The sequence below is a fragment of the Chanos chanos genome, chromosome 9 (assembly GCF_902362185.1).
Source record: "Chanos chanos chromosome 9, fChaCha1.1, whole genome shotgun sequence".
Lineage (NCBI taxonomy): Eukaryota > Metazoa > Chordata > Actinopteri > Gonorynchiformes > Chanidae > Chanos > Chanos chanos.
In genome coordinates, this window is record NC_044503.1 from 38,702,376 (window position 1) to 38,723,527 (window position 21,152).

Here is a 21,152-nt window from a genome sequence, read left to right on the forward strand (position 1 = left end):
TCATCTTAACATTACATTGACATTACAATTGCATTACATTCCATTATGTTACAACTACATTATATTCCGTCACACTAAAATTAAAGTATACTTGCATTATGTGACACTGCAGTCCTATTACATTAACATTGACATTTACATTTACCTCTGTAAGATTATAGTGACATCTGAACAGACATGGTTCAGAATAGGAGAACTGTTGAACCTGACAGGCTTATTATCATAGTTACAGAGAAAGCTTCACACCTCTGGTGCCATGTTATAGCTGGAGCTAAGAGCAACTGATTAAGGCAAAATACAACCAGTAATGGACAAATGGCAACGACCACAGACAATGGCAACCACCACAGACATCCTTAAAAGTCCAAAGGATGAGGTGCAGGCTGTGACACAGACACGCTTCCAGATTCCATCACCACCAGATAAAACTTTTCTCCAAGCTTTTGGTCCGGTTTATTTACTGGTAAAATCACAAGAAAATCCAACACCTGTGAAGTCATGTGTGTCAGTCAGACTGATCACAGGAAGACTCCACTCTAGAGTCTCATCTTACATGACATATATGAGTAGAACAGAATGGTATATGTATGTACACAAACACACACACACATATGTATAAATATAAAAATCTGTACATTTTATATGGGTCAGAGTTTCATTCAGCTGTTCCTATTCATTCTCTCGCATTTGACATTTACCTTAAATTCCAGGGCTGTATGAGTAGAATAGAATGGTATATGTACGTACGTACGTACACACACACACACACACACACACACATGTATGTATATATGTAATAATAATTTAAAAAAAATATAACAGTTTAAGTCTGTACGTTTTATATGGGTCAGAGTTTCATTCAGCTGTTCCTGTTCATTCTCTCGCATTTGACATTTATCTTAGATTCACGGGCTGTCACATTCATAGACGTCAGCAGAGACGTCCTTAAAGTTCTTGACAGACAGAGGAGAAAACGAAAGCCAATGTTCTTCTTGCGATGTCGACTCAGTGGCTGTGAAAGATAAACGATTTATTTCCTCATCGGTATGAAAATCTGCGGTGAGCATGTAAAAATGTTTATATTCATATATAGTTCATTCGGCTATAATTACGTTGTTAGCGTGATCAGTAGACAGAGTGATTAACCGACAAGTAAATAACTTTGAAACGGACCTTTCAGTCGCGGCAGAATTGTCAGTTTGCCGAAAATGCTATAAAATTATATCAAGATGTTGTCTGAATTAGGCCTATACAGACTAAACTACTGGATATTACGGAATACTACTGAATTACTGAAGAGTAATAGACTGAATATGAAATCGTGAGTTTACGTTAATGGAATCTGATCATGGAAAATCACTTGTAAATGCGGTTGAACCTGTCAGGTTACTCCGAGCGTCGTGTGACGATGAATGTGTTGACGATGTGACATTAACTAAATGAAGAGAGAAAAATAGTCCTGTGATTTTCACAATGTATTATGAACACATTAATGTCAGTGTGTATGGAGACAGTGTAACATATTATGAACACATTAATGTCAGTGTGTATGGAGACAGTGTAACATATTATGAACACATTAATGTCAATGTGTATGGAGACAGTGTAACGTGTTATGAACACATTAATGTCAGTGTGTATGCAGACAGTGTAACATATTATGAATAATATATTAATGTCAGTGTGTTGTATATGGAGACAGTGTAACATATTATGAATGATATGTTAATGTTAATATGTTGTATATGGAGACAGGATAACCTGTTGAAAACACAGACTGAGGACTGTAGTTTGTGTTTTGTCTAATTAAGGTGCGATGCTCACTGTGACCAGCAGAGGGCAGCCATTCACAGGCTTCTATTTTGCTACATTATATGTTGTTAGTTAAACACACCCACCCACACATCACCCCCCCCCCCCCCCCCCCCCCACACACACACACACTTTATGTCAGTAACATAAAGAGAGTATCTGTTATGCCTGACAGATGAGGAGTTTATTTGAGAAGTTCAGTTTTTAAGACAGATAAATCAACATGGCCGCCACACACTGCATATTTGGTCTCCATACACACTCCTGTTTATGACTCTGTGTGTGTGTGTGTGTCCACAGGACCAAAACAGTTGCACTATCTGAACAAGTCTCAGTGGGCATTGTGAGAATGGAGAAAACTAAAAGGATTGACTGTGGGGACAGAGAGGAGAAGAACACTGTCTGTAGAATGAGTCAGTCTGGACAGTGTGAGGAGGAGGATCCTGTTGACTACAGGACACAGAGACCAGGATCTCCAGTATCTAGCTGTGTGTCTATGAAGAGTGACAACTCCATGCATAAACCTCCACACTTCAGCAGAGAACCAGTCCCCTCTGAGTCACAGTGAGTGACTGTATTTATACTGTATTGACTATATATATATAATAGAGATTGATATTAACACTGTGTATAATATATTCATACTGATAATGTCAGTGTGTATAAACCCAGCTAAAAAGAGATCACACAGGTTACAGTGAGATGTGTGGATATTTTCATTCAGATATTTGGAATCAAAGAGAGTGAAACTAAAACACAAACAAAATGCTGTTCATATGTTGTAGTTCTTGGCTGTTATGAAACCAAACATTGATATGATTAAATGAAGTGGTCACCAGACAACAGGAAATGTCACACACTGATTCACTCACTTTACCTGTAAACTCTTCAATGATTTTCACAATTCACACTGCAAGGACAACCATCAAAACTGTGGAGAAAGATTTAAATGATAAATATTTGGATGATTTAGTGTTTTAATTGACATTAACAATGATCAAAGATTCATTTTCTGTCTTAAGTTCTGTGTCATTGGTAAACTTGCCTCATTGTCCATCATCAAACACAACACAGTTCAGTTTAAAGGGATGAGTTTAAAAACAGACAGAGTGTAAAGTGACAGTACATTAGTCATGTTTAAAGAAAGTCAAAGGGAGGGAGTCCTGTCTGATCAGCCCAACTATTCATAACCACTCACATATATCCATTATTAATAGTCTAATTAGTTTCCTTTATAAATGTTATATTGTCTGATATCAGTTAGAGATGAAAACAGAGACATGTACATACAGTTTGTTTGTCCTGTTTGGTTTCCATTAGTGAAACTCTCCCATTCCCCTCTGTTCAGTCAGCTCCACTCTCTGAATAATTAAACACTGTGTAGTGGGAATTCTTCACCAGCTGACAATCATTATTGTTACACTTCATCATGATCATCCCAACTGTATATGAGTCCTAAACTCAACTACAAGGCTGATGTGAAGGGTTCAGCCTGCCAGCCCTGATGGAGTCATATGTCTCCTAAAGAAAGTATGTGTCAAATATGGAAACTCAGGTCTGATCCGGGATCAGTCCAGGTGTGGTCTTTTTTTTAATCACCTCTCCCTCCCTCCCTCTCTCTCTCTCTCTCTCTCTCTCTGCAGTGTGGGGACAGATCTAACTGAGGATCAGTCTGGGTGTTGCCAAAATATCCAACACAACACGTCCATGTCTAAGTCAGATGATGTCCTGCTGAGAATCATTGAGGGTCATAAAGCCACCCTGAAAAAGAAGTATGAGTGTTTGTTTGAAGGTGTCGCACTGAAAGAAAACCAAACCCTCCTCAACAGCATTTACACAGAGCTCTACATCACAGAGGGAGAGAGTGAAGGAGTGAATGAGAAACATGAGGTTTTACAGATTGAAACAGCATCCAGGAAATGGGTTTCTCAAGACAAACCAATCAGCTGCAATGACATATTCAAATCCTTTTCAACCAACAGACCTAAAGAGGAGAAAAAAGCCTTGCCAACCAACAGAACTAAAGAGCAGAAAAAAGCCTTGTTTAGTCAGGAACCTGAAGGGGACAGACAAAAGCCAGAAATCAGAACTGTACTCACCAAGGGCATCGCTGGAATTGGAAAAACAGTCTCTGTGCAGAAGTTCATTCTGGACTGGGCAGAAGGAAGGACCAATCAGGACATTGAGTTCATGTTGGTTCTTCCTTTTAGAGAACTGAACTTGGTTAAAGATGAACAGTTCAGTCTTTATGGACTCCTGCTAGAGTTTCACCCAGAGCTGAAAGACTTGGATCCAAAGAAATATAATGACTGTAAAATGCTGTTCATCTTTGATGGTTTTGACGAGAGTCGACTTCAGTTGAATATTCCTGAGAAGCTGTGTGATGTGACCACAACATCATCAGTGAATATACTGATATCAAACCTCATCAAAGGAAATCTTCTTCCCTCTGCACTCATCTGGATAACCTCCAGACCAGCAGCAGCCAGTCAGATCCCCTCTCAGTTCATCAGTCGTGTGACAGAAGTCCAAGGATTCAGTGATTCACAGAAAGAGGAATACTTCAGAAAAAGAGTCAGTGATGAGAGTCAAGCCAACAGAATCATCTCACACATCAAGACATCAGTGAGTCTCCACATCATGTGTCACATCCCAGTGTTCTGTTGGATTTCAGCCACTGTGCTTCAGGAAATGCTGCGTCGAGACAATGTTAAAGAGATCCCTAAAACTCTGACTGAGATGTACACACACTTCCTGCTCATTCAGACTAAAATGAAGAAGCAGAAATATGAGGAGAGAGTTGAGACAGACTCAAAGAATCCTCTGGAATCAAGCAAGGAGATCTTTCTGAAACTTGCTAAGCTGGCTTTTAATCAGTTGCTGAGGGGCAATGTCATGTTTTATGAAGAGGATGTGAGAGAATGTGGCATTGATGTGAGTGAGGCCACAGTGTACTCTGGGATTTGTACTGAGATCTTTAAGGAGGAATCTGTGCTTCGTCAGAAGAAGGTCTACTGCTTTGTACATCTGAGTGTTCAAGAGTTCTTTGCTGCTCTCTATGTGTTTATCTGCTATGTAAACAAGAATATGAAGGCACTGGAGTATTTTCTGCTAGAAGAGGCCAGATTACTACCTACCAAATCTATGAGACAGAGGGCTTTTCTGCCAAGACAGACCAGAAGGGTACCAAAAAATGTTCCCCTGGATGAGTTGCTGAAGAAAGCTTTGGATAAATCTTTGAAGAGTAAGGATGGACATCTCGATCTGTTTGTCCGCTTCCTTCATGGCATCTCACTGGAGTCCAACCAGAAACTCTTACAAGGCCTGCTGACACACACACACAACAACCAGGAGAGCATCAAGAAAATAAGTCGTTACATCAAAGGGTTAAATAAAGATGGTGTCCCACCTGAGAGATGGATCAATCTACTGCACTGCCTGACTGAAATGAATGATCGCTCTCTCCATGAAGAAATTCAAGCTTTTGTCAAGTCTGAAAATTACACAACTGAACTCTCACTTGCACACTGCACAGCACTGGCCTACATGTTTCTGATGTCAGAGGAGGTGCTGGATGAGTTTGACCTGATGAAATACAAGACATCAGATGAGGGTCGTAGGAGACTGCTCCCAGCTGTGAGGTGCTGCAGAAAATCTCTGTGAGTTTTCAGTTTCACTTCACAACACACGCTTTAGAACAGTGGTTCTCAACCGGTGTGCTGTGGAATTTTGAAGAACCCAATGCATGTTTATACAGGCCCATGAAATAGTATTTTTAAATACACCAATGACACAGCTTCTTAAATAAAAACATTTGTAGATAGTCACTTATTTACTTTTAATTCTTTTTTATCTAGATGGCCTTTAGTCCCATTCTCAGTCTGATTATGAAAATAAATGTAGGTTTGGGGAGGAGGATTATTATTGTAGTGACCAGAGAAGACGGTTGCTTATGGCAAGCCATTTTAACATTTAATCACTAGACTTGATATGTATTGCAGATATCTGTAATTCAGTTGTTCCTGGTCAAAAAGAACATTTTCGATATCCACATTGACATTCTTCCCATTTCAGATATCTACAACCCAGTTGTTAGTAGTCGTAAATTTAATGTCAGATATCCATAATGTAATTTTGAATACCCAGAATACCATGTGATCAGTAAAAATGTCATACTGGATATCCACAACTCGTATTATGATTAGTAAAAATGCAATTTCAGATATCTCCAGTTACAGTTACGACTAGAAACAATGCAATTGCGGACATCCACAAATGTATAGTTCTTGCTCCGATGCACTTCAGTGCATTTTTAATAAATTACATGATTGCCTGTCTGATTTAACTATCTGTTTGATAATTATCTGACAGTCTGCTGTAGTGTAATATGGGTCAAATCTCATATAATGACATTATAGCCTATCATACTGTGTGTGACATTCTTCATAATCAATAACCAACTTTAAGTTGATGTGCCTTGACATTCTGGTTTGACCTTTGATGTGCCTTAGCCCCAAAAAGGTTGAAAACCTCTGCTTTAGAAGTTTTATTTGGAGGGGAATTGTTGGGAATTCCCTGGTCATATTTTCACATGTCTTTGGAGAATACATATAAAGTAATTAATTACAGTATTTGATGAATGAGGGTGGATGCAAGAACAAAATGAAAGAAAAAACAGTTCAGAATTGACTTCAGTCATTTTCTCCATTCTGTCATTTTCATAATTTTCAGAACCTCTGTGAGGTCTAGACAAAGCTGATGTGTTTAGACAGGTCACAAAGACATTAACAGCAGTGTCTGAACATCTCTCTCTATTTCTCTCCCTCCTTCTCTGTCTCTTTCTCTCCATCTCTCTCTCTCTCTCTTCATCTCTCTCGCTCTCTCTCTCTCCATCTCTCTCTCTCTCTGTCTGTCTCTCTCTCTGGTTGGATGCTGGGTGTGTGAGAACATGTTCTCAGTGAAAGGACTGGGGAAAAAGGCTGTTCCCTTGAATTCTGTTTGTGTCTTTTTTCCTTGTCTGAACCATTATAAAGTTACAAACATTAACATTTAAGACAGGGATACTGTGTGTTTGATGTTTAGTAGTTTATGGGAGTTTATCAGGATTTTTTGGTTTACTGAGAGTGAATTATGGGTGAGTGAAATGTTTGTTCCCTTTACACAGCAGGTTGTACTGACCATTAAAGTCACTATTTCCATTGTTTCACCCTTCATCCACAAAATGAAATTGAGAAAAAAAACAGGACATGTCTGTGTTATCAGTCTACTGGGCCAATGATATTTTCCATTTTCACTGTTATTCTCTGTTATTTATCTACTCATCAGCAGTGATGTTTTTAACACTAAGTGAATAATATAATATTGTCTATATTATGGATGCCTCCTGGGAAATGCTGTGTTTATACTGCAGCTACAAATGTAGTATTTCAATATTTGAATATGAAGGATGGTTATATAATCAAAATCTCAATCAAACAGCCATTTGTCTGGATGACCATTTTTAATAATTTCATGATAAAATGTCACCAAAGTCCAGCCCTAGAAGTGATTTACAGGATCATTTTATTCTTTAAAAAGTCAGTGTTTTGTTTTCCTTCTCCCTGTGTAGACTCAGAGACTATAAACTCACTCGGCAGTCCTGTGAAACTATCGCCTCAGCTCTGAAGTCAGTGAACTGTCCCCTGAGAGAACTGGACCTGAGTAACACTGGTCTTCAGGATTCAGGAGTGACGATGCTCTGTGCCGCACTAAAGAATCCAAACTGTCAACTGGAAATACTGAGGTCAGTCATTCTGAATGGAGCAACTTGTCAATCATTTTTCCAGTCATTCTATTCATATAAATGTCTTTGTTCTAAACAAAATAAATATTTGGACAGTCTAGACTAAACTGATGCTTATAGACAGGTCACAGAGACATTTGTATCACTGTGTGAATATTATCTTCTCTCTCTTTGATTGGATGCTGGGAGTGTGGGAGTGTAAGAACATGTTTACAATGAAAGGACGTTTTCCAAGGCCATGAGTCTGTCCCTGTTTTTGATTTCTGTTTCTTTCTTTTCTTTCCTTGTGTGGTGGGAGAATGAGGAGATGAGAGGCAGACAGTCTAATGGGAGCTAGGCTACAGCCAATCAAATCATGTTATTTTCCAGCTATTCATTGTGTGTTTGATTTTGATTTGACCATAGAGATCAATGACTTCACATTCATCCAGTCATGAGTCCAGCATAACGAGTGCACTCCTTAATATGCAGTGTGATGGGTTTTCTGCTTTTGTTCTTTTTCCTCTGAGCTCTACACAGTCACTGATCCCCATAGTTAACACTGCAGTAGTGTATGAATCAGTACTGAAGTGAACACACAAATTACATTATCTGACTTGATGAGAAAGATCAAAGCTGGGTCTGATGACAATAGTAAGACCAACAGTCAGGAGCAGAGTCACTCTCCACAGGTAAGAAACAGCATCATCAGCAATGGCAGGTTTCTGATATTTCTAATCTTCTCACACAGTAGACTCTAAGAGTACAGTTACTAGTGTGAACAGGTTTGTTATGCCCAGCTTGGGGGTTCTGAGCATAACATAAAAGTGAATCCCCTTTTCCCTACTCCCAGTGATGACCCGTGCCAAGGAATACAGTCCAAAACGAGAAGTGATTTATTCACAAAGAGGTGGCAGTGAAGAGTGTGGGGCATGAGCGCGGCCAAAACAACAACCAAAACAATCTATAATTTACAAACTAAATAACCTACTTCCCAAAATAAAAGAAAAAGAAAATACAGATTACTGCCCTACCTCCCTAACGAAAAAACAGGAGAAAAGATGAACGAACAAACTTGGTTTCATACTCACTACAACTACCCGGACTGTTCACACAAAAATTATTTACAATATACACAACCAACATCTGTCAGACACTACACACAACAAATATCAACTAATCACACTGTAGGTACAATTCCAGTCCTAACACAGGGACACCAAAAGATGTAGGTGTGATAGGATTTATAAATCAGTCTCATAAATCAGTCTCATATAATTTTTTAACCATTAATTTGGGTGTTTAATATTCTGTTAATTAAACAACTAAGATTAATGGGATAAGCTAGCTGTAACACTGTGCTACAGTCTTAGAGAGTATTGCAGTACTAATGTATTACAATTACACTACTAAATCCATAACACTCATGAACAACCAGGTTGATGAAGGTAATTGGGAGTGCTTTGATGGCAGAGGTTGGCATTCAGTGAATACAGTGGCAGAAACAGACAGGACAACAGTTCATTTCAATGATACTACTTATTAACATAATCAATACTACTTGGCAAACTAATACTGATATGGTACAATCAATAATCAGCAAATAGAATGATCAAAAGGTAAATGGTAACAAAATGGTGATGAGTCTATGTACAGGTATTCAGTGTAGGACTGAATGAGTGTTAGACCAGAGATGAGTGAGTGAGTGTGTGTGTGTGTGAGATAGAGAGAGAGAGAGAGAGAGAGAGAGAGAGAGAGAGAGAGAGCGTGTGCGTGTATGTGGGCGTGTGCCCAGCTGCGCAGTGAAGAGCGAGGGAGGAGTTCTTTGGAGAGAGGCTGTGCGCAGGCGCACAGGCAAGAGGTATGTGTGGTATGAGGATTTAGTGCGCAAGCGTGTGTGCTAGGCACCAACTAGAGTGGAGATGGCAACGAGAAGCGCATGTGTGCGAGAGACCAAAGAATGTCTAACTTGAGAGCTAGTCTCAAGCAAGTAGGCCCTAACTCAACAACTATACCCAACCCTTAAGTCACACTGCAATCACAATGTTGGAGGTGTGCAATCAGGAAAAGGGAGTTAGAGAGAGAGAGAACGCATGCCAGATCTATCCTTCACGAGAAAATAATAAACGGCTAAAAACCGCATCGTACATGAAATACAGTGTGTACATTTAAATCATAAAAGAATTCAAATAACAACACTTCCTTCATGTTAACCGCATGTAATCTTAATACTAGGGTGTGCCCAGATGCCAGCCTTACTTGGAATAGCTCATTGCGTGGCGACCGAAGGTCTTCGGTGGCCTGATGAGCAGTACGATTCGCAGGTCCAGGGAGAGGTTCCTTTCCTTGTCACTTGAAGATCTGCGGGGCTCCGTTACTCGTCCGATGATCTTTAAGGGTTCTTAATTTAGTTCGTCGACGTTTAAAAAAATAAAAAGGGATCCGGTCGCCTTTTCTTCCGTCGAATACTGTGTGCGTTACAGTGTTACTAGCCGGTAGAAGTTAAAGTTGCAACTGCGCGAGAGAAAGTACATTAAACTTTGGCTGTACAAATATCTCGCTTCGTTGTTACTTTGTCCTCTTCTTCGGCAGAGAAAAGAGACACCAGCTGCTAGCGAGCTGCTGCTAGAGCGAGCCGCTGCTAGTGAGTTGCATAACTGAAGAGCTGGAAAAGGGAAAAGTTTGGAATTTTCCGCGGTTTTATGGCGAAAATTGCGTCATCACTGTATTTGGTATCTGGCGCCATTGCCGTATCCAATACCGTTACAGTGAAACCTGAGAAGATGGGTACAGATTACCCATGCGGTCGAGCAGGGAATTATGGGTAATATGTTCTACGGGCCTGACGACCCCCACAACACAGATACAGATTTACACTATATACAACCAACATCTGTCAAACACTATACACAACAAATATCAACTGAACACACAGATACAGATTTACACTATATACAACCAACATCTGTCAGACACTATACACAACAAATATCAACTGAACACACAGATACAGATTTACAATATATACAACCAACATCTGTCAGACACTATACACAACAAATATCAACTAAACACACAGATACAGATTTACACTATATACAACCAACATCTGTCAGACACTATACACAACAAATATCAACTAAACACACGGATACAGATTTGCAATATATACAACCAACATCTGTCAGTCACTATACACAACAAATATCAACTAAACACACAGATACAGATTTACACTATATACAGCCAACATCTGTCAGACACTATACACAATAAATATCAACTAAACACACAGATACAGATTTACACTATATACAACCAACATCTGTCAGACACTGTGCACAACAAATATCAACTAAACACACAGATACAGATTTACAATATATACAACCAACATCTGTCAGACACTACACACGATGAAAATCAACTAAACACACAGATACAGATTTACAATATATGCAACCAACATCTGTCATACACTATACACAACAAATATCAACTAAACACACAGATACAGATTTACACTATATACAACCAACATCTGTCAGTCACTATAAACAACAAATATCAACTAAAAACACAGATATAAATTTACACTATATACAACCAACATCTGTCAGACACTGTGCACAACAAATATCAACTAAACACACAGATACAGATTTACAATATATACAACCAACATCTGTCATACACTATACACAACAAATATCACCTAAACACACAGATACAGATTTACAATTTATACAACCAACATCTGTCAGTCACTATAAACAACAAATATCAACTAAAAACACAGATATAAATTTACACTATATACAACCAACATCTGTCAGACACTATATACAACAAATATCAACTAAACACACAGATACAGATTTACAATATATGCAACCAACATCTGTCAGACACTATACACAACAAATATCAACTAAACACACAGATACAGATTTACAATATATACAACCAACATCTGTCAGACACTATACACAACAAATATCAACTAAACACACAGATACAGATTTACAATATATACAACCAACATCTGTCAGTCACTATACACAACAAATATCAACTAAACACACAGATACAGATTTACACTATATACAACCAACATCTGTCAGACACTATACACAACAAATATCAACTAAACACACAGATACAGATTTACACTATATACAACCAACATCTGTCAGTCACTATAAACAACAAATATCAACTAAAAACACAGATATAAATTTACACTATATACAACCAACATCTGTCAGACACTGTGCACAACAAATATCAACTAAACACACAGATACAGATTTACAATATATACAACCAACATCTGTCATACACTATACACAACAAATATCACCTAAACACACAGATACAGATTTACAATTTATACAACCAACATCTGTCAGTCACTATAAACAACAAATATCAACTAAAAACACAGATATAAATTTACACTATATACAACCAACATCTGTCAGACACTATATACAACAAATATCAACTAAACACACAGATACAGATTTACAATATATACAACCAACATCTGTCAGACACTATACACAACAAATATCAACTAAACACACAGATACAGATTTACAATATATACAACCAACATCTGTCAGACACTATACACAACAAATATCAACTAAACACACAGATACAGATTTACAATATATACAACCAACATCTGTCAGACACTATACACAACAAATATCAACTAAACACACAGATACAGATTTACAATATATACAACCAACATCTGTCAGTCACTATACACAACAAATATCAACTAAACACACAGATACAGATTTACACTATATACAACCAACATCTGTCAGACACTATACACAACAAATATCAACTAAACACACAGATACAGATTTACAGTATATACAACCAACATCTGTCAGTCACTATACACAACAAATATCAACTAAACACACAGATACAGATTTACACTATATACAACAAACATCTGTCAGACACTATACACAACGAATATCAACTAAACACACAGATACAGATTTACACTATATACAACCAACATCTGTCAGACACTATACACAACAAATATCAACTAAACACACAGATACAGATTTACACTATATACAACCAACATCTGTCAGTCACTATACACAACAAATATCAACTAAACACACAGATACAGATTTACACTATATACAACAAACATCTGTCAGACACTATACACAACGAATATCAACTAAACACACAGATACAGATTTACACTATATACAACCAACATCTGTCAGACACTATACACAACAAATATCAACCCGACCGCCACCTGCAAGTGAATACATTACAGGGACAGAGAGACATACGGGAAAACACAGCAGACAGGGGAGGAAACAGCGCCACCCACAGGCAGGGGGAGAAAAACAGCACCACACAAAACCAATAACACACACTTATGACTCAGGCTCATACCAGGTGTGTTTCATTCAGCACACAAAACCAATAACACATACTTATGACTCAGGGTCAGACCAAGTGTTTCATTCAGCACACAAAACCAATAACACACACTTATGACTCAGGGTCATACCAGGTGTGTTTCATTCAGAATGGCCTAGATATAGTGCTTTGCTGTGTGTGTTACTTAGAGACAACAGAGCGATATTTCATGTTTTTTGTGGTCCATTATGTTATCATATCTATATATGTCAGGTGAGTGAATGAACTCTGAAACACAATAAAACATTTGGGAAATGGTGGGAGCCATGGTCAGTGATAGCCCAGCAGTGGCCATAACGGCGTCTGGAAAAGCAAAGAATTACTGATCAAACAAAGTTCAAAACAATTGGAGGAAGACACATTTAATTGTAGTCATATTTTGGTATGTCTTTGTGGAATACATATAATGTAATGGATTTCATTACAATAATTCATCTACACTCCCAGTTACAAAGGGACAATGTTACTTTGATGAAGGTGTCGATAAAGCTGATTTGCTGAAACATATTCTGAATGAGAAACTGTGATCGATCTGAAAGAAATATCACACATTGTTATTTATCTACTCATCAGACGTGATGTTTTTAACACTGAGTGAATAATATAGTGTTGTCTATATTTCAGATGCCTCTGTGTTTATAGAGCAGCTGCAAATGTAAAATTGCAATGTTTGAATGTGGGCAGTGGTTACAAGATCAATATTTCGATAAAATAATGATAAAATTTCATTATAAAAATGTCACTGAAGTCTATCCCTAGAAGTGATTTACAGGATAATTTTATTCTTTAAGAGTCAGTGTTTTGTTTTCCTTCTCCCTGTATAGACTCAGGGACTATAACCTCACTCAGCAGTCCTGTGAAACTATCGCCTCAGCTCTGAAGTCAGTGAACTGCCCCCTGAGAGAACTGGACCTGAGTAACACTGGTCTTCAGGATTCAGGAGTGACGATGCTCTGTGCCGCACTAAAGAATCCAAACTGTCAACTGGAAATACTGAGGTCAGTCATTCTGAATGGAGCAACGTGTTGATAAGTTTCACAGTCATTCAGTTAAATAGTAAACATTTTTTTCCAGTCATTCAATTCATATAAATAGTAAATAGTTTTTCCAGTCATTCAATTCATACAAATAAAATAATACATAGTATATAAATCAGTAATGAAGTGAACACATCAAATGACATTATCTGACTTATCTGACAAGATGAAAGCTGGGTCTGATGACAATAGTAAGACCAACAGTCAGGAGCAGAGTCACTCTCCAGAGGGAACAAATAGCATCATCAACAATGGCAGGTTTCTGATGTTTCTAATCTTCTCACACAGTAGACTCTAAGAGTACAGTTACTAGTGTGAATGGGTTTGTTTCATTCAGATTGACCTAGATTTAGTGTTTTATGAATACGAATATGAAATACTTTATTAATCTCGAGAGAAATTCAAGTGTCGCAACAACACTGTCAGCACACACCTAACACAGCATAGAATAAAAAAGTAGAATATAATAAGATAAATAGGAAATAGGAATACATTTAAAACAAGATAAACTAAAGGTTGTGTGCAGGAGCAGACTAATGGAGGAGATACAGTCTGTGATTCATCATCTGATCCAGTTTACAATGTTACATCAGAACCAGCACCACTGCAAGACAACGCTGGTCCAGCTGAACAAACATACTAACCTGTCTTGCGAAGATCCACACACACTGTCAAACCACCTGACAGGCTGAATCTGTAAAAGAAAAGAGAAAAAAAAATAATGAAACAGGACACTGACATTGTCCATCTGAAATGGAATTTCAGATGAATAGTTGAACTGATACTTAACATTTAAAAAAAGAGAGAGAAATGCACTTATGTTTGTTTCTTTTGGACATTTCTTTGGACTTCATTCAGTTTAATCCTATGCAAGGGTTTTGAAGGAGAGATTTCTCAGCCTGGGCCAGATATGACCGAGAATCCAGCCACACTGTTCACCTTCTTAAAAAAAGACAGTCAAAGTTTTCAGAGTCTGATGCAGTACACGTTTATTGCATAAACTCAGAGCAGCAAACAGAGCCAGTCCTGGGAGTGACTAACTAACCGGTACACATCACCTATAGTTATACAAAAGTCATATCAGGGATTATCCAGTGATTGTCAAGACAGTCATTAGAGGACTTCCCATCTTCTTTACCTATCTTGCTAGACACCGTCTTTTCCTAATGATGTAATCAGGAACTGACATCTTGACCCAGGTCAAACTCAAAATTAAGTGAGAATACTGTCTTACATCAGCACCTGTACTGATAAATAAATAAACAAAAATGAATGAGTGCTTGTTAGACAATACAAAGAATAAATGAGAGCACTCTTTCATCTTATCATAATGCCTTTGGCTATATTCCAGTTAGACTTCTCATCTTCCTACAAAAAAGGCTCACACCATGTATCCTTGAATGTTTGACCATCAGCACTCTCTGCACAGAGACAAACTCAATGACCTTTCTATCCCTCCATTTGCAGATCACATCTTTATAAAAGAATTTCATACATTTACTTTAATATAAATGATTATATGGTTATAAATTCTTAATGCAAAAGAATTATTGATAAAGAAAAAAATGATTATGTTGATTAACTCACACAAAAATGATTACATAACTGTTACGATGTTTTCATAAACCAAAGAAACATTTTATTTCTCCAACAGTTTGTTCTTGCACACTTTAATTGTATTATACGGAATAACTTGCTCTAATGCCTCAAAGGAAAGGGGATGTAGTGATATAAAATTATCCAGTTGTGTAGTGACGTATGAGACCCACTAGATGGCGGTATGTTGGGTTTTAGAATACCCGAGTGACGTTTTGAGTGGCTACTTTACGACGCTTTGATTAGTAGAGCGACAGTTTTAACTGAAATGTGAAGAGCGGTAATCTCGTGTCACGAGCCTGTAATAAAAACAGTGATTCATTCAAACGGTTCATTCATTTAATGATAATGAACATTTCAGTGACCGACGTGCTTTGAATGTCGGAAATCTGGGATTTTTCGGATGGCTGTCTCGTTTGCGCTTCTATAAAGTACGTTTCTTGTTTCTTTTACATATTTGTGGAATAACTGTCAGAGGAATGTTAGTTATGGGAATGCAAAAAATTCTCTCTCTTTCTCTCTGTGGACTTGCACTCGAAGTCCATTCATTGAGGGGAAAAAATTAGTTGTGTAATTATTTTTACCTCATCATTCCTAACACACTAAGCTGGATGTATGGGGTTGTTTTTGCACCGCACAAGCAGAACCCAGTTTGAAAGGTTATGAATCCACCACAGTAGGGCTTTCTACAGGTCAGTGTGATCAGTTTGAACCGGCGAGAGAAACTGTCAGATCTCGGCTCTTTTTGCTGTATTCATTATTCGGGTCATTAACTAAGAGATTTTACCTGCACACCTGATCAATCTACCATTATATAAGCAGAGTTTATGAAATTTCATAGAGGACTTTGCAATTGGTTTCTTAGGCTATTTTAAGTCGTCGTTTTTTAAGCAACCAAAGCCAGTGGGAAACCGAGAGACTTGCTAACGGCCGGAGAGCGAGGGGTGAATTTTCTGAGGTCAAATTTGAGAGAGACCGACGAGCGTCGAGTGTCTGGGAAATGTCGGATTCTCTGTGTCTTTCTTCTTTACCTTCGTGTACAAAGTAAGTTTCGTGTTCTTTTTAAATACCTGTGGAAAACCGCCAGTGAAATGTTTAGTGTATTTATTCAGACGGGTTTTGAATGAATAAGATATTGTAATTAGTCTCTGAATACCGTTATTTACACGCGCTGTTAGTCTCAGTGCAGTGGCGACGGTCACAGAGTTGAAAAGTTTCTCTTCAATTTGACGGCAAGTAACTCAACATTTGGGACAACATTTTTAACGGTAAATGAAAATTCTTTCAGTTTATGTGGTAAATTTGAGCTTCTTCTCGTGCAAGTAACCATACTTGTCATCAAATTCACCAACTGTGCTTTTGATTTTTACATGACCAATGAGTTGGCCAGTAAACAGGGTGTCTGTCTGGCTTTTGTTCTGTGTGGAACATGGCTTTTAATATGAACCTGATTGACAGTTTTATAAGTGTTGTCCTTTTTGATCTCTTATTTCTTATTTAAATTTTCATCATTCTCTCCAGTTTAAAGTGTACAGTTAATTACAACTTACACTCATCCCAAAACTATCACACTGTGTGTTTGAGCAATTTAAGCAAATTTTTCACAACATTTAACAACCTTTTGTCAAACTCTATGAGTACAATTTTTTTATTCTTTAATGAGTGAATGCTTGTGTTCTCTTTCTCTCTCTCTCTCTCTCTCTCTCTCTCTCTCTCTCTCTCTAGACTTGCTCTCTGTAAACTCACTGAACAGTCCTGTTCATCTATAGCCACAGTTCTACAGTCAGTAAACTGTCCCCTGAGAGAACTGGACCTGAGTAACAATGACCTTCAGGATTCAGGAGTGAAGTTTCTCTGTGTGGGACTGAAGAATCCACACTGTAAACTGGAGATACTGAGGTCAGTATTAGTCAGGAACGTAAATACAGTGTTTAAAATGACTATGTTTTCCATTAAAATGAGACCAGGTTGATGTATAGTATGGTTATTAAAGTACTGTTGTGTGTGAAACATACTGATCATAAAAGTAGATGAATTTCCCCCAGTATCTGTACAGCTAATGTTAGTAACTGGTCCGTGAGTTTAGTTAATGTCACAGTTTAGCCAAGTCAACGTTTATGGTAAAACAGAGTGGAACCTTTACAATGAATCACACTTCACAAACCAGATGATGAGTTGATATTCTCTGTCTGTATGTATGTTTATTTCTCTCTCTCTCTCCAGACTCGCTCTCTGTAAACTCACTGAACAGTCCTGTTCATCTATAGCCTCAGTTCTACAGTCAGTAAACTGTCCCCTGAGAGAACTGGACCTGAGTAACAATGACCTTCAGGATTCAGGAGTGAAGTTTCTCTGTGTGGGACTGAAGAATCCACACTGTAAACTGGAGATACTGAGGTCAGTATTAGTCAGGAACGTAAATACAGTGTTTGAAATGACTATATTCATATTAAAATGAGACCAGGTTGATGTATAGTATGGTTATTAAAGTACTGCTGTGTGTGAAACATACTGATCATAAAAGTAGATGAATTTCCCCCAGTATCTATACAGCTAATGTTAGTAACTGGTCTGTGAGTTTAGTTAATGTGATAGTTTAACAAAGTCAACATTTATGGTAAAACAGAGTGGAACCTTTACAATGAATCACACTTCACAAACCAGATGACGAGTTGATATTCTCTGTCTGTATGTATGTTTATTTCTCTCTCTCTCTCTCTCTCTCTCTCTCTCTCTCTCTCTCTCTCTCTCTCTCTCTCTCTCTCTCTGTAGGTTGTCTGGTTGTTTAGTGACAGATGAAGGTTGTTCTTCTCTGGCTTCAGCTCTGAGTTCAAACCCCTCACACCTGAGAGAACTGGATCTGAGCTACAATCACCCAGGAGACTCAGGAGTGAAGCGTCTCTCCACACAGATGAACCAACACTGTCGACTTAAGTCAGTACAGTCTGTGTGTGTGTGTGTGTGTGTGTTTATGTGTGAGACTCATCCACTGTCTGTTGTGTGTTTTTGTAGTGTGGACCATGGAGGAGAATTCAGGATCAAACCAGGACTAAGAAAATGTAAGTACACACACACACACACACACAGACACACACACTGAGTTTGGTTCACCCATGGAAAAGAGACCATTTATCTAAATTTCTAAAAAATACAGCTTTTGTTTATCTTCTCCATTTAATGATAAAAGAGAGATAATAATATGACATAAAATATGACTTTTACTTCATTTTTAAAAATTGTTATATAATTTTATTGTGTATGAACAAAAGAAAGATAGAAAGTGAGTGAATAAAATAAATAAAGTGGAAAACTGGTCAGAAACGGGTTCAGGTCACGAAAGGGAAACACACAGGGTCAAGGATCAATCAACAGTAACACAAACATCAACAATAACACACTCAGACTCCTTATAATAACATAATATAATAATAATATAATAGTGAGATTTAAATAAAATAAATATGATATTTATTAATGTAATACTAATATAATAATATAATACTCTCCATTTAGTATAAAACACACACACACACAGAGTTGAGAGTGTGTGATGTGTTTTCTCCTCTAATTTCTCTTCTTCTCTGTAGATGTCTGTGATCTCACACTGGACCCAAACACAGCACACACACACCTCTCTCTGTCTGAGGGGAACAGAAAGGTGACATGTGTGATAAATAATCAGTCGTATCCTGATCATCCAGAGAGATTTGATGGCTGGTGTCAGGTCATGTGTAGAGAGAGTCTGACTGGATGCTGTTACTGGGAGACTGAGTGGAGTGGAGATGATGTTTATATATCAGTGACATATAAAGGAATCAGGAGGAAAGGAAACAGTGATGACTGTGGGTTTGGACTCAATGAAAAGTCCTGGAGTCTGTGTTACCATGGTAACAGTTACTCTGTCCGTCACAATAAACAGAGAACTGTCATACCTCACCACCCCTCACACACACACAGAGTAGGAGTGTGTCTGGACTGGTCATCTGGAATTGTGTCCTTCTACAGCGTCTCCTCTGACACACACACACTCACACACTTACACACATTCCACTGCACATTCACTGAACCCCTCTATGCAGGGTTCACTGCTGGTATTGATTCCTCAGTGTCTCTGTGTCAGATAAAATAAATAAACACACACACTCTGAAATACACACACACACACATTCTTTTTCTCTTTTTCACACACACACACAATGTTGATATGTGTGTGTAAAGGAGGGGGACTGAGAGTGCAGTGTGAGGCCTTTGCACTAGTAGCGCTGACGTCAGCATGCTAAGTGGCTATGCTAAGAAAATCATTCACAGGGCGCCGCCAGATTGGGGCGTTACACTGCGCATGTGTGCTAATGGGACTCTGATCGTGGACCGGCACTATGGCAACGGAGGAGGGGTTACACTAAGGTCATGCACGTCACTGTACAGGTACACAAGCATCGGATCGTTTATGCTGTGTTCAATACGGCTATGTGGCTATTACGTATTGGCAGGGACTAGCATACATATACAGATACGTATCTTAGTGACGGCAGGGAAATGACAGTCATTGTACATGCAACCGTTACTAATGACAATGTTAATAAAGACATATCTACATATATAACAAACTATATACAGTTCGTTACAAGTCTTCCCCTTATTTACGAAAGATACACCCTTAGCCCAACAATGTTTAGCACTTACAGTCGTCACTGACGCACACCGCATAAACGTAAACTGTCCGGGTTTTGACCTCTTCTCTCCGGAGTGGGGGTTGATCTGACGAGTCTTATATATGCTGACCTGTATCTTTAACCCTATTGGTCGTAAGGTCAGAGGGCAGCCTGGATGGACAGGTCAGATGGCTAATCCTGACCTGGACGAGAAGTTTATGGGTGCGGTCTTTGGTGGCTGTGCAACTTGTTGGCTTTGGGGAGCATCGGGGGGAGGGGGAGCTCTGCCAGCCTGATGGAAAAACACAGAACTTACACAGTGCATTGGTTATCTAACATGTTGAAATTGCTAGTGTGAAATATTTCACTGACTGAAAGGGCTTGTGTTTAAATAGGACAAATACTGAGAGGGTTCACTTACTGAATATAGATGGTGATGTTAAATGATTACTTTATGAAATTATGTAAGTGTATGTGAGTCTGTGTTCTACTTTCCTTAGATAAGCATTTAGGCACTGTCTTCTGAGGCAGAGGTTCCCAACTGATGGCCCTTTTATACAGTATCATTTCCATTTATTTACACTTCCACTTGAACACACAAACACAAATGTGTGTATGAAGTACAGTTTTATTTATGTATCAGAAATCTGTGACTGTAATAATAAACAATTATTCATTCATTTACAAAGTTTTGTAGAGATTTTTTTTTTTTTTCAGAAATTCTTGTCCATTTACTTTTAAATTCTTGTTTATTTGTTTTATTTTGATACAAACACAGTGTAAACATGCACATGTCAGAGAGAAAGACACAAA

General features: G+C 38.2%; 1 protein-coding gene across 1 annotated transcript; it reads left to right on the forward strand.

The window, feature by feature from the left end:
* The first annotated feature begins 3,519 nt into the window (after positions 1 to 3,519).
* On the forward strand, positions 3,520 to 20,865 carry LOC115821767 (NACHT, LRR and PYD domains-containing protein 12-like). The gene is made up of 9 exons (XM_030785562.1): positions 3,520 to 3,800; positions 3,897 to 5,471; positions 13,879 to 14,052; positions 17,413 to 17,586; positions 17,911 to 18,084; positions 18,460 to 18,630; positions 18,700 to 18,746; positions 19,275 to 19,802; positions 20,840 to 20,865. The coding sequence occupies exons 1-9, from the start codon at positions 3,520 to 3,522 to the stop codon at positions 20,863 to 20,865; spliced, it is 3,150 nt and encodes a 1,049-aa protein (XP_030641422.1).
* The last annotated feature ends 287 nt before the right edge of the window (positions 20,866 to 21,152 follow it).

Coding starts and splice junctions, on each gene's coding strand:
- LOC115821767 (XM_030785562.1), top strand. CDS start 3,520: ATGTCTAAGTCAGATGATGTCCTGCTGAGAATCATTGAGGGTCATAAA. Junction 17,587..17,910: donor TGTAAACTGGAGATACTGAG/GTCAGTATTAGT, acceptor CTCTCTCTCCAG/ACTCGCTCTCTGTAAACTCA. Junction 18,631..18,699: donor TGTCGACTTAAGTCAGTACA/GTCTGTGTGTGT, acceptor GTGTTTTTGTAG/TGTGGACCATGGAGGAGAAT.